Raw genomic sequence first — 15220 nt, 5'->3', positions numbered from 1 at the left:
CGTTCACGTCCTAAGTGTGCTGTGCTAGAGGCCCTGTGAGCAGCACAGCCAGTGCAGTCTTTCCAGACCAAACATGTGGGGCATCTTCACTGCACTTACGGACCAGCTGAGGCTCTATGATGCCATCATGGAGTCGAATGCTAAGAGGGTCTCAGGGTCCCTGATGGGGCCCTCTGTGCTGGGCAGCTTTACCTGGTTCCAAGCTCCATAGGCAGGTGGTTTCAGGAGGAGGAAGGCATGGTTCAAAGTCACTCAGAATGGGTGGGATTCTTTCCTCAGGCAAGAGTCTTTCCTCTCTAGGTCTGGTAAGAGAAATAGGCAAGACAATGCATGTGCTCCCTGGGGTAGGAACTTCTGAATGCCTGCTCTTGGCCCTCCCTACTTGTGCTGAGCTGAATTTTGCAACCTGTAACTTCTTCCTATAGGTAGATTTCTATTCTCTGGGCAACTAAGAATTCCTCATCCATTCAAAAACAGGAAGTCAGGAATCTTGTCAGCCTTATTTTCCTTGCCCATTCCTCTTAGAATTCTCCAACCCGGGTCCTCTGACACCCTTGGTCATTCTGATCCCACAGAGTCGAAATTGAGGAGAGCTTGACTAGCTGCCTGTTCAGCCTAAAGCTCAGTCTGCCCATCAGGATAGTCTAACCACCAACTGCATCAGGATGTGCGTGACTCCCAAGCTGAAGAAGTAAAAGATAAGCGTTTGGGTTATTTCCACTTTTATTCAAATAAATACAGTACCTGTATACAGCCTAATGAGCTCTCCCACCGGCTCTCCTTTGTGAGTGGGTGTACTTAGATTTTAGAGGCGCACAGGGGGGTCACACCATCAGACACGCCGTGGTGCCACTTGCCCACATGAGACTGAATGAGAAGAGAACAGACATCTCTTTGGGTACAAAACATTTTAATAACATATCTTTGGATAAAATGCAGTTGTCTTTTCTCCTAATTTCCTAAATCAGGCACTTGAAAATGAGAAATATCAGGAATGGACAACCCGGTTCATGAAAACTCATTGGATTTGATTTCCTAAGAAAATGCAAACAGTGTGGGAGGAAATGGCATTTAGTGTTTGCCAGCAGAGTTAGTAAGACTGATAATGACTAAAATATTTTTAATGTGCTAGAGCTTGATACACAAATGCAGAAGTTAGAGAAAATTCATTTGTTGTTAATTAGCTTTTCCTGACATTCTGTCTTTATGATTAAGTAGTTTCTTTAGTTTGAAAATGGTTTGATTAATATCACCTTTATTGGGAAAAAATTCGATCCTCTCTGGCTTGGCCTAGGTACCCCACCTGTTCATTTGAATATTAGTTATGGCTTCAATAGCTGATTGATAGTCTGGTTCTACAAGAAACCAGTTTAGGTTCTTATCTAAAGCCAGTAGGGCGAATATAACCTAAGTGGGTCAAATTCAACTTAAAAATCTTACTTGTTCTAGTCAAAAGGCAGTCAAAGGCAACTTGGTCTATAGAATGGCAGACTGGGAGGTATGGGCCAGATGTCACGCTATCACCCCGTCAGCATGAACAGACATGGCACTGGGGAGGGCTGCAGTGCCTGGAGGCCAGCCTTCCTGTGGGGTCCTGCTTCAGAGCAGCTTCCACAGTGCCGGCCACTGAGCCCAATTCCTCTGTGAAGATGCTATTTGACTCAGCAGCAGCCCAGGGGAGTGGGAATAAGGCTGATGTGTGAGAACCACTCCTGTCTCCTGTGACAGCAAAGGTTGGCAACATTGTCGAGAAGCCTGAGCAAGTCTACTTTCTACAAGGAAAAAAAAAACCCAACCATCTCACAGTCATTCCTTTAACAATAAAACTAAACTACTCTGAAAAAGAATATATTTTTAAACCCTTTGCCACATTTATAAAAAGAAAAAACACACAAAAGATTTCAACAATTGGAAAAAATCCTTTAAAAACATTGTATCAACAACCTTCTTATTAAGAAATAAGAAACACTTGGTTTAAGACACTTGGTGACTTCCTTACATCATGCATCAGGGGATGGATACACACTGAGATTTTACTACTGACATCTACTTGGTAAAAATGGTAGGAGTTCTGCCAACAAGATAATTGTTTTGGAAAGAAGAGTTACAACTTTTTTCCAAAATGTCAAAAAGAATAAGGATGTAAACATACATTACTTAAAATAGTAATACAACAATATTAATTCAGTTAAATAAATAAAGCGGCACCAACTTTATGGCAATTTTTCAACATAAAAATGTAGCTCAACGATATCTTAAAATACAGAATTGCTCCAAACAGAAGCAGACATTCTTAGCACAACCATGAGCACGAAGCAAAGTGCTGGGAGATGAAGCAGCTCTGCACTTGACCTTGTTCCTCTAGGAGCAGAAATGCCGCCTGGGTCTTCTGGTCTGAAATATTCGAAGTGAAGGGAAGTCAGCTGCACTAAACACCAGGCTTAGGGCTGTCTTTTGTCATTTTTCTTTTTTCTTCAAGTGTGTGCTTAAATATTTTCTTTAGGGTGTTGTAAACTATGGGTCCATTTTCAGAATCAAAATGAACCTGTTGACAAAGAAAATTTATATTCAGGACACTGAAACAAGAATTTTAACCAGTCTATTTTGGGAGAAAAGAAATGGGATGGGGGAAAAATAACACTTATTAGCAAAATTATATATAACATTTTTTAAAATTAATTAACTTTTTAAAATCCTCACCCGAAGATATTTTCCACTGACTTTTAGAGAGAGTGGGAGAGGGAAAGACAGAAATATCAATGTCAGAGAAACACACTGATTACTTGCCTCCTGCATGCACCCCGACCAGGGCCCGGGCCAGGGAGGAGCCTGCAACCGAGGTATGTGCCCTTGACTGGAATTGAACCTGGGACCCTTTGGTCCTCAGGCCACATTCTACCCACTGAGCCAAACCGGTTAGGGCAAAATTATATATAAATTTAAAAGCATACACAATATGCCAGGCCAGCGTGGCTCAGTGGTTGAGCGGTGACCTATGAACCAGGAGGTCACAGTTCAATTCCCGGTCAGGGCACATGATTATGTTGTGGTCTCAATCCCCAGTGTGGAGCATGCAGGAGGCAGCCAATCAAGGATTCTCTCTCATCACTGATATTTCTATCTCTCTCTCCCTCTTCCTTCTCTTCTGAAATCAATAAAAATATATATTTAAAAAATACACACAATACATTTCTCACATTAATTTTAATTACATATTAGAATTGCTAATTACATCAATGACAAATTGGTCAATGAACACCCAAAGACTTAAATCTAGTGCCCGTATATGTAGTCTACTCATACACTGTCAGGAATCCGGTCGACACTGAGTGTGCAGTGTGTTTTGGAACCAGAACCTGATCACTGAATAAGGGCAAGGCCTCCTCATGAAAACAACGTGCACTAGCTACCAGTGTTGCACCGGGGTGGCCTAACAGGAGCCTGGCCTTCCACCTGCCAGCCATGCAGCCTCGGGTCATCCCTGACCTCTATATAAGAGGAGGCCGCAATGCCCATCTCCTTAGGGTTTCGGTGAGTACTATATATGAGATCCTGACATGGGTGTGACACACATAAAAACCTATGTAGCCATTTCCTTGGTGGGAAGGCACCATGTACACATAGGCAAACTATCTGCCCAAGTTCACTGTACTACAGGGTTAGGAGTGATGCAGGATGGACAACTAGAGCAATGACCATGCTTCCACCCGACCCGCAAAGACACATGTGACTCCTGTGACAGGATGAGATCCCTTGGCCAGTGACCCCCTCCTCCTGCTCCTGGAGGGAGGGAGGGCCATCCCCTTGTGAAGTGCTGGGAAGCGTCTGGGATTTCACTCTGCTCACATGCTGACATCTGCTGGCTTGGGGACCCTGGAAGGAGACACTAGACTGCGGGGCCAGAGACTAACAACCTTGTAACTTGAACAACATAATCACATGTGGGTTCCTTTGCCCTCCAGGTCACATGGGGGTGATGTGGAGGGCACAGGTGGACGCTGCACAAGCAGGGCATTTGCACCATAGCCGAGGATCTCAATGCAGGGCTGCAGCAAGCCTGCTGAGCTCTGCGTGAAGGGAGACACGGCCTTTTCTACACGGGAAGCCCAGGACAAGAGCTGTCACTCACTGCTCCTATGATTGTGCACAGGGGGAGAGGCCCAAGGACTCTCTCCTGACATTTTTATGGACAGATTTGGAACAGCTGGCATATTTAACTCTTCACTAGTATCTCCCTCAAAGGCCAAAAGGAGTTGTGAAGAATTTTGGACAGACCAATATTAAGTATCATTTTCAGTTAAATCAGACACTTATTTTTATCTTAACCATTCATTATATTGTCCATCATATTTACAGAAACTTACTAACATTAATAACAGTCTCCACTGTTTACTTTGGTAAGTACCAAACCACAGCCTTCCCCACACAGCAAGCAGCTTCTTGGTCTATGAAGGCCTATGAAAATGTAATAAAATATAGACATAAAGGATCATGTGACTGGGGTTTGCGCTGCTGACTCTGGAAACTTAGTGCCATAAAGCTCCAGATGAGGAACAAGAAAGCCTGCCAGAATAATATCACTTTGGAAAGAGCGGAGGCGGAGGAGACTGGTGAATTACCGATAATGACTGATATCATCATTAGTGTTGACCACAGACACCATCATTGAAATGCTGGGTTCTTTGTTTAATGACATTTTCATATCATAAGTGAGAAGTACCAAAAAATTAGCTGAATGGGTAAGGGAAACCTCTTCACTTGGCAGGCACCTGACTCTTCTTCAGCCAGGAAAGACTGTTATAAGCCAGAAGGATGTGCAGAGGAAGGAAACGTTTTTTACTCTCTGCTTAGGATTTGCCAACTAGAACACACTACCTAATCGTCAGTGCTGGACACTGAATTCTCACTAGATGATTTCTTGTTCAGACCCAAGGTAGAACTGGCTCAACAACAAAATTCTCTGACTCCTACTAGCACAACATTTAAAATATTTTCTCAATACCCAACTGTTTCTCTTTATAAAAGCTCTTTGTTTCAGTGTTCTACAAAAAAACCCCACAGGTCAGCATTTTCTAATATCACTGTTAGAAAACGGGCAATTTTAGCCCAAAGTCTGCAACTACTTTTAAGAAATGTCAAACACATTTCCCCGAAGAGGAGAGGTAGCTAACAGTTTTATTTTAGAGGAGGCAGCTGACCTCTGGATTCTAACTTGCAAAGGTCATGCTGCTGTGGTCTGAAGGAGGGAAAGCGCCACGCACCTTGGTGAAAGCTTGGATGGCGTGGGCCAGGACAGCTTCCTCCACATCCACGGGAACTGGCTGCAGGCTCACCAGGCAGTGCAACACGCAAAGAATAGTCTGGTGCTGGCCCTGTTTTTTGCAGAAATCGAAATCAAACAAGTTTTTTTGAAAAATGCCTCAAGAAATAAACTCAAAGCAAGTGGAGCGCCAGGAACTGGCATGTGACCAAGTGCTTATAACCGCCAACACTACACTCTCTCCCAAGGGCTCTACCAGTGTTTACTGTTACGTGTCTGAATGCTTTCAGGAGCTGCTCAGTTATTACATGAAGCACAATTTCAAATGAAATGTTTTCCTTGAAGTGAACTGAAGGGATGATCCACTCTTATTGTTTCTGGACACAATGGCGTCAGTTGGGCTGTGTATGCTGACATGTCACGGCAACCAGGGACCTGCTCGCCCTGCTGCCTGCAGACACTGGAGGACGGCGGGGTGTCAGGAGAGACTGGGCAGCCCCCGGGAAGCCTGGGAGCTTAGGAGAAGGTCTCTGACAAAGCGTCCAGACTTGGTTCCTGGGGCTGCCCTCAGAGAAACAAAGGAGAAGCCCCACCCCTGCACAGTGGGCATCCATGCACGTGGCCCTCAGGGCCACTGGCTGCACCTGGACATCTGCTCAAGCACACATAATCACAACAGTGACGCTGACAGAAGTAAGCCCCTGACATGATGCCAACGCCTACCCGTGGCCATAGAGTGAGTGACGATGGGAGCACACGCTGTGCCAGAACCGTGAGCGTGAATCCTGCTCTGCCACAGGCTGCGTGCCTGGGGCAGTTATGTCACCTTCCCTTTTCAGTAAAACGGATCCTCTACCTTTCCGGGCCAGGGGGATGAACAAAGGTGAACACAGAATCTACAGCTCAGCAAGGGCCTGGCCCGCCACCACCCAAGAAGGGTAACTGCGTCCCTCAACCCTTCTCCAGGCTCATCTCTGTAATTTACCTGCTGAGAAACCAGCCTAAGAGGTCTCCCAATGCAGGAAACATCTCATCTTAAAGCCGTGCATCACACCACTGTGTGTCTGCGTGTCTGTGTGACCAGCAGTAGCGCAGATGTGGAAACGGGAGACACAGCAGCACAGTAGGTAACGCAAGGCTGATTATGAGATAATAGTTTCCTAAAATAAAAACAAAGCCTATTTTTAAATAAAATGTAACATTTCTCTATGGTTAAAAATATTAAATTGTAAGAAGGATTTGCAATGACAAGTCAGTTTCCTTCCCTCCCTCCCTAGACCTATTGTCTCCTAGTACGTTCCCTAAGGCAATCACCATCATTATCTATCCATTTCTTGTTTTTCCTTTTATAGTCTTCTACCTTTTATACATGGATTACATACATATGTACGTGACACACTTCCCTTTCACAGAAAATACAAATGAGTGCATGTTCCAACCTACCTCACAGCTCTTCACATTGTACACTTATGGTAAATAAGTAGAAACGAATACTTGAAAGTGAAAATGGTTAATTATAACATATCTCCACAGTGTTAGAGTATTACCTGTCCATCAAGTTAATATTTATGAAAATGTTACACTAAACATGGAAATATACCTGTTATAATTTTGAGCAAAAATGAAGCATAAAGTTGTATATGAAATGATTTCTACCAAGTTAACATACGTGGTCATAAGTCTGAAAGATGTGAAAATGTTTAAAGTGGCTTTCCTGGGATTATGGGCATTTCTCTTTTTATTTTTGTATCTTCTAAATGTTTATACTGGGTATTTCTTGGAAAAACTTAAACACAGAAACTTAAATTAGACACAGATATGTGATTCCATATGAATTCCCTTTTCACAATGGTTTTTTTTAGTGTGTGAACTTACACAATTAACTGCATCACTTGGCCCAGCAGCTACCTTACCTTCTCTAATAGAAACAGTGCGTCTGCAGCATCTGCACATCTGTCAGCCAACATGCTCACATCCTCTTGGGTTATCACAGGTTCCTTCAGCTGCTCCACCCACGACCACATCAAACTGCACAGGATGAAAGGATCCCTCTCACCACATATTCTTTCCCAAGCTCCGTCTCGGGAATTTAGCTCTTTCTAAAAAGAAAGGAAGAAAAAAAGAGAAAGAGGGAGGAGAGATAAGGAAGAGAGAAGGGAGGGAGGGAGAGGAAGCAGGCACCATCTGACATCTGATGAACCTCAAGCTATCCAGGAGGCACACTGGGTTGAGATATTGAACCTCTCTAAGCCTGTTTCCCTCTATAAAGTGCATCCCTGCCCCACAGGTGTTGAGCAGCCTGAGGCCTCCTAAAGCTCCCAGTGCAGAGAATGGCTTAGTTATTAACCTAAGCTTTCCACCTCATTGAGAAACCACAGCAACAGCTCAGGAAGGGAGCCTGCCTTTCAGGGTCTTGGGGAACAAATCAGAAATATTTGCTGCAATGAAGTAGAAAGGTAGATTAAAATTATAAATAAAAGAACATTGGCAAATTAACCTGGGGTAAGGAAAAGCTTCTGACTGAAACTTTAAAGTGTATTCCCCAAAATGCCTAAAAGTTGATAAATGTCCTTATTTCAAATTCTTTAGAATCCTATGTAGCATTTAACAAACAATAAGCACTGTACCCTGAAATTTGATGGGGTATAAAAACTAGGAAGTCTTGCCGCTACCCCACATGCCGGGAGATAATTTAGGCAGGCGATGTTAAAACTTTGCCTCACAGAGAACAGAGGAAAGTGATAAGAATTGTAATTTCTGACAGGACATTTAATTTCAGATTTATGTTTTAGTAAATGAAATATGCTTGCAATAGTAATAAGCATAGTAACTGCTACCATTCATTCATTCACCCATTCTGTAATTGTAGAACACTTTCCTTATGATAGGAACTCTGATACATTACTTACCTCTGATTCTACAGCAACCCAATTCCCTCTATCGACAAATGTACTGGGGCTCAGGAAAGATAAAATAACTTGCCCAGGAGCTCAAATTGAGAAAAGGGCAAAACAGGCATTCCCACCAGGTCTACTCCACCCAGTCTGTGATGTTTCTTCATGCCACCAGGGTCCTCTGGCATAAATAAGTCAACTTGAGAAAACAGGCTGGGCAGAAACGACAAAACTCGAAGACCCTCTTATTAAATGACTGTTACATCAATGTTTTCTGAAATCTTCAGTGGGATTAGGAAAGACATAAGAACGATGAAAAGTATTAAACACATGAGCTGTATCCTGCTCTAGGGCATTTGGGCCATGTGACTGCAAGCATGTCATGTGATCCCTGGGACCCATAGTTCCCCCATCTGTGATACTTAATTTATAAGGACTATATAGATTAACAAAGAACCTGTGAATAATATCATCTGCCTCCAAGTATTACTGTGAAATCACGAGATAAAAGACAAGAAAGTATAGGGACAAGGCGCATTATGCCATTTAAATCATGTTCATTTTACTTTTTCTTTTAAATGACTTTTTATTTTTCATTATAGTTGATGTACAATGTTAGTTTCAAGTTATATAAAGATCAGACCTTTACATAACTTACAAAGTGATCACCTTGATAATCTAGTGCCCATCACACACCATACAGTATTGACTATGTTCCCTATGCTGTACTTTACATCCCTGTGACTGCTTGTAACTACCAATTTTTACTTCTTAATCCCCTCACCTTTTCCACCCAGTCCCCCAAGTCCCCTCTCCTCTGGCAAGCATCAATATTCCCTGTATCAATGAATCTGTTTCTGTTCTGCCTGTTCTCCTTTTCTGATTTCACATATAAGTGAAATCGTCTGACATTTGTCTTTCTCTGTCTGGTTTATTGCACTCAGCACAACACCCTCTAGGTCAGCGGTTCTCAACCTGTGGGTCGCGACCCCTTTGGGGGTCGAATGACCCTTTCACAGGGGTTGCCTAAGACCATCGGAAAAACACATATATAATTACAGATTGTTTTTGTGATTAATCACTATGCTTTAATTATGTTCAATTTGTGACAATGGAATTGGGGGTCACCACAACATGAGGAACTGTATTAAAGGGTAGCGGCATTAGGAAGGTTGAGAACCACTGCTCTAGGTCCATCCATATTGTTATAGATGGTAAGATTTCATTCTTTTTTTATGGCTTAGTCATATTCATTGTACGTATTCACCACTTCTTTATCCATTCATCTGTTGATGGACACATGTTGCTCCATATCTTGGCTACTGTAAATGCTGCTGCAATGAACCTATGGATGTATACGTCTATTTGATTTAGTGCTTTGTGTTACTTTGCATAAATACCCAGAAGTGCAATTGCTGGGTTGTTCCTTGTCTCTTGTTATAGCCTTTGTTTATGTCTATTTTGTCTGGTATAAGTTTTGCTACCCCAGCTTTTTTTTCTTCCCCATTTCCATTTTCATGAACTATCTTTTCCACCCCTTTATATTCAGTCTGTGTCTGTCTTTCGATCTGAGGTGAGTCTCCTGTGGACAGTATACGTATGGGTCTTGTTTTGTTATCCATTCAGCCACCTGATGTCTTTTGATTGAAGCATTTAAACCATTTAAAGTAATAGACAGATATATATTTCTTGCCATTTTATTATTCATATTTTTTATCTTTTTTTCCTTCTTCTTAAAGAAGACCCTTTAACATTTCTTATAATACTGGTTTGTTGGTGATGAAATCCTTTAGTTTTTTTCTTATATGGGAAGCTCTTTGTATCTGTCTTTCAATTCTAAATGATAGCTTTGCTGGGTGGAATAATCTTGGCTGCAAGGTCCTTGCTCTTCATCACTTTGAATATTTCATGTCAATCCCTTCTGGTCTATAAAGATTCTGTTGAGAAATCAGCTGACAGTCTTACGGGAGCTCCCTTCTAAGTAACTAATTGCTTTTCTCTCTCTCTCTCTCTCTCTCTCTCTTTTTTTTTACTACATAAAATATTTTTTATTTATGTCAAAAAATGTACCTCTAACAGGCAAACTACAAACTGGGGAATTTACCTGTAAAATACATGAGTGAGAGGAACCTATTAAAAATTCTTACAAATTAGTAAAAAACTAGACAAGTATCTCAATGGCAAAAGCCGCATAGACATAATCAAAATACAAAATACAAAATTAATAAAGAAAATTTTAAACATACCAAGTTTTGCCTATCACAATGACAATGAGAGAAGAGAGAACATAGCCAATGGTGATATGTAAAGTATAAAAAACCAATTATAAACATTTTGTTAGCAACATGACAATATATACCTTTTGACAGTACATACTTCTGAACGTTTTCTAAGAAAAATGAAAATGTATAAAGATTTAGTTAGATTACTGTGGCCAATAATAATAGGCTAATAAATTATGGTAAACCCATTTAATGAAATACTGTGCACACATTAATGTTGCTGAAATATGACATGGAAAGACATTCACCACTTAAATTTTTAAAAAGTCTTCAATGGAGGCCACAAAACAGCATAAGCAGGGAAAAAAAGTTTTTTAAAATATAAAATGTGTACTGAGAAAGTCTGAGAGAATAGACATCAAAGTATGATGTTTTCATTTGTCTGCATTTCTACAATGTGCACAGATTACTTGTTTGTTTTTAAGAGAAGTACTGAAACTTGAGTGCAGTAGAAAAATCCTAATTTCAAAGCATCACAGTTTGAACTGAATTGAATAATTTCAGGTTAAATGCACCTGTTCAAAATTCAAAGTTCAACATTCTGTTTGGAACAATTTTTGAGAACCAAATGTTCCTATAAATAAGGAAACAGATGTAAAATGACAAGAGAGCAACTGACAAAATGACCATAAGTTTTGTTCCAATGGCTATTGCAGTATAATAAATAAAATGACAATTAACCCAAACCACCTTTATTTTAGTCTTTAATGTTCTTTTCCCCCCAAGTTAAACATGATTAACTTAAAAAATGGCATTTACAATGCCTCTTCAAAGCATTCCCCTTTAACGGGAAACATGGCTTCACAAAATCTAGATAGTGAAAGGTTAAAAAAAATGATATTCTGTTGTCAGTATAAGACAAAACAGAATCTAAGGTAAGTCAAAGAAATCCATTCATACTTCAGGTCCTTCTCCTCCAGGAACCAGCATTGTTATATTATTTCTATTTAGCAAAATCTGGCCTAATTTAGTGATCCTTCTTCATTCTGGTGTGATTTAAAACTCAGTGACATATTGACAAAGTCATCAAATCCTAGAAGTGTGCCAACAATTTCTTATCACTCTTCATCACCATTTGAATTCTTGAGCCTATACACTTGTCCACAAGCTCTAGGCAGTGGTTCTCAACCTTCTGGCCCTTTAAATACAGTTCCTCATGTTGTGACCCAACCATAAAATTATTTTCGTTGCTACTTCATAACTGTAATGTTGCTACTGTTAATCATCATGTAAATATCTGATATGCAGGATGGTCTTAGGCGACCCCTGTGAAAGGGTCGTTTGACCGCCAAAGGGGTCGCGACCCACAGGTTGAGAACCTCTGTGAAAGAGGCATCAGCTGCAATGGGTTAGTGGTAGCGTTAGCCACCATGGCAACACTGGAAGTGCATCCTAATTGCTTTTCTCTTGCTGCTTTGAAGATTATCTGATTTTAATCTTTAACATTTTATTTATTTTTGTTTTATAGCAGCTTTATTTATAATTGCAAAAACTTGGAAGCAACCAAGATGTCCTTCAGTAGGTGAATGTATAAATAAACTTTGGTATATCCAGTTAATAGAATATTATTTAGCACTTAAAAACTCATGAAAAGCTATGAAGGAACTTTAAATGCACATTACTAAGTGAAAGAAGCCAATCTAAAATGCCAACATACTATATTAACTCAACTATATGACATTCTAGAAAAGGCAAAACTATGGAGACAGTAAAAAGATGAATGGTTGCCAGAAGCAGTGGGGATAAGCAATGAATAGGTGGAGCATGGAATATGTTTAGGGTAGTGAGAATATTCAGTATAATACATAATGATGAATACATGTCATTATGTATCTGCTCAATGTACAATAAATACCAAGAGGGAATCATAATGTAACTATGAACCCTGGGTGACCATATGTCCATGTACTATCATAATCCCACAAAATTCACAGTTTACACCATAATTCATCAATGGTAACAAAGGAACCACACTGGTGGGGGATGTTGATTATGGGGAAACTGTATTTGTGTTGGGGGAAGTGGGTATGTGGGAACACTTTATGATCTGCTCAACTTTAGCTATTTTAAAAAAAAGTTGTCTGAAGTCAGCACAAGTAATACTGAAAAGTTGCTGCTCAATGGTTGAGTGTCAATCTATGAACCAGGTCAGGGCACATGCCCCAGTTGTGGGATCAATCCCAAGTAGAGGGCGTCCAGGAGGCAGCCAATCAATGATTCTCTATCAATCATTGATGTTTCTCTCTCTCTCTCTCTCTCTCTCTCTCTCTCTCTCTCTCTCTCTCCCCCCTCCCTCCCTCCCTCCCTCCCCCCCTCCCTCCCTCCCTCGCTGAAATATAGTCCAATAATGTTGAAATAATGAATGTGCTGAAAACAAAAATGATAGAGCATTTTGGTGACACCCAACAGAATAAATTTGATTGACTAAATAAAGCGATTGTCTTTTCACCCTCATTTTCAAATGCCTCTGTACCATATTACCGGCAGAGATGAGAGCAGGAAAGAGATAAAGAGGAAAATAAACCTGTGTGATGAAAGAAAAGATACCATAGAAACGAGCGTTGTATATGAAGCAAAAGTAAAAAAAATTAAAAAGGCACATATCAAAAAAAGACATGAATAGAATATATTAACAAAAGTCAGAGTGAATCCAGAGTAACTTGACAACATAATGAAGAAGGCATTCACATTTCCCCAATTAATAAATGGTTCTATTGCCCTAGCCAGCATGACTAAGTGGTTAGAGCATTGGCCTGTGCACCAAAAGGTCGCAGGTTCAATCCCCAGTCAAGGGCATGTACCTCGACTGCAGGTGATCCCCAGCTGGGTCAGGGTGCATACAGGAGGAACCAATCGATGTGTCTCTCTCACATTGATGTTTCTCTCTCTCTCTCCCCCTCACCTCCTTCCACTCTTTCTAAAAACACAATGGAAAAAATATCCTTGGGTGAGGATTAATAACAACAAAATGGTTCTATTAACTTTTCCTGATGGGAATCCTCACCCAAGGATATTTTTCCATTGAATTTTAGAGATAGTGGGAGGGGAAGAGACAGAGAGGGAGAAACATTGATGTGAGAGCACCACATCGATTGGTTGCCTCCCCGTATGTGCCTGTCCAGGGCTGGGGATCGAGCCTGCAACCAAGGTATGTGTCCTTGACCAGAACTGAAAACGGGACCCTTCAGTCTGTAGGCTGATGCTCTATCCACTGAGCTAAACTGGATAGGGCTGATGATCTATATATTTTTTTAAAATATATTTTTATTGATTTTTTACAAAAAGGAAGGGAGAGGGACAGAGAGCTAGAAACATCTATGAGAGAGAAACATCGATCAGCTGCCCCCTGCACACTCCCCACTGGGTATGTGCCTGCAACCAAGGCACATGCCCTTGACCGGAATCGAACTTGGGACCGTTGAGTCCGCAGGCCGATGCTCTATCCAGTGAGCCAAACCGGTCAGGGCTGATCTATATTTTTTAGAATCGAAAACTGTAATGAGGAAAAGCTGGACATAATAATTGAGAAAATGCTATGTAATTTTTTTCATATAAAAATGGCAGCTCAGTAAATGATCAAAAATACTTTTTAAGATGTTCTATAGTTGTTAGGCACTGGGAACACCTTGTCTGCCAAGTGCAATTCTAAAAAGGGTAGTTAAGCCACAGGTGCAAATGCATCAGCTGAATGTATGACTACTTCTTATTATTTTCTTCTTAAATAGAGGGCAATCCAATGTGAACTTTTCACATTCTCCACAAACATGGACTCCATATTTCTCAGAAAGCACTGAGATAAGGCTCCATTTGATGTAGGGTTTTTCCTAAATGCGTATCTGGGTCTAAACCCAAAGCTGCTACTTTTATGATGATTGCCTGAATGTTAGAGCCTGTCATCGCTCAGAGCAGATTTTTGTTTCTCTACCAAAGGTAAGCTAAAGGCTGAAAATTAAGCCTTTACACACATTTTCTACTAAACATGCTGATAACCAGAAAGTGCAGAACCTACTGACATTCCTTCCACTTTTTTTTCCTGAAGTTTCAAAGCTCATGGAGATCTTCAGCCTCATCACCTTCACACTTGGTGAACACTCATCCTGTACCCACACTCCTTCCTCTTATGGTACGGCAACAGAGGGGGAAGAGTCGTTGCTTCTTCATACAAATCAATGGCATGAGGACCCACTGTCTGATACATGTAGCTATCCAGTTCACCTGACCCCACTTGGTTTTCAGCTGGTCTTAGATTTGCTAAAACAGCAATCTAATGCACAGCAGCAATGCACTGCATCATATTGTAACAGCTGTCCTTCCCACCACCGATCAGAGCTACAACCCTCATGCTGGGCGCAGTGCACAGGCATAGTGGGCCTAGCCTTCACCATTTAAATTATGATGAGTCTTGGTGTGGGCCTATTTAGGTTCATCTTGGTTGGGACTCTCTGTACTTCCTGGACTTGTATGTCTATTTCCTCACCAGGTTAGGGATGTTTTCCATCATTTTCTGAAACAGGTTTTTAAACCCTTGGTCTTTCTCATCTCCTTCCAGCACCATGATGTGGATGTTGGTATGCTTGAAGTTGTCCCAGAGGCTACTTATACTACCCTCACTATTTCGAATTCTTCTTTTTGCTGTTTGATTGGGTATTTTCTGCTTCCTTATCTTCCAAATTACTGATTTGATCCTCTGCTCATACTCTACTGATTACATATAATGTATTCTTCATTTCTGACTGGTTCTTTCACATTTTCTCTCTCCATTTTTATGCTTATCTCTTTGTTGA

The 15220-nt window shown here is 41.0% G+C and overlaps 1 protein-coding gene and 2 pseudogenes across 3 annotated transcripts in view; all 3 read right to left on the bottom strand.

Annotated features, from left to right (window-relative positions):
• Positions 1-896: 896 nt before the first annotated feature.
• PTPDC1 (protein tyrosine phosphatase domain containing 1) overlaps positions 897-15220 on the bottom strand; it is an 84295-nt gene continuing 69971 nt past the window's right edge. Inside the window, exons 8-10 of the mRNA XM_081103531.1 lie at positions 7174-7359; positions 5262-5372; positions 897-2545 (exon numbers count right to left, since the gene is read on the bottom strand). Of these exons, the coding sequence (XP_080959657.1) occupies positions 2429-2545; positions 5262-5372; positions 7174-7359 (414 nt within the window). The 3' untranslated portion in view covers positions 897-2428. The remainder of the gene's footprint in view (positions 2546-5261; positions 5373-7173; positions 7360-15220) is intronic.
• On the bottom strand, positions 11331-11505 carry LOC308528050 (U6 snRNA-associated Sm-like protein LSm5; annotated as a pseudogene). Its single transcript has one exon. The product of its transcript is annotated as a U6 snRNA-associated Sm-like protein LSm5 (transcript).
• Positions 14026-14778, bottom strand: LOC308528158 (diphthine--ammonia ligase-like; annotated as a pseudogene). Its single transcript has one exon. The product of its transcript is annotated as a diphthine--ammonia ligase-like (transcript).

The sequence above is a fragment of the Myotis nattereri genome (genome assembly GCF_964212035.1).
Source record: "Myotis nattereri genome assembly, chromosome: 12".
NCBI lineage: Eukaryota > Metazoa > Chordata > Mammalia > Chiroptera > Vespertilionidae > Myotis > Myotis nattereri.
The sequence above is the reverse complement of the archived record's forward strand: the minus strand, read 5'-3'. Positions and strand labels throughout refer to the sequence as shown.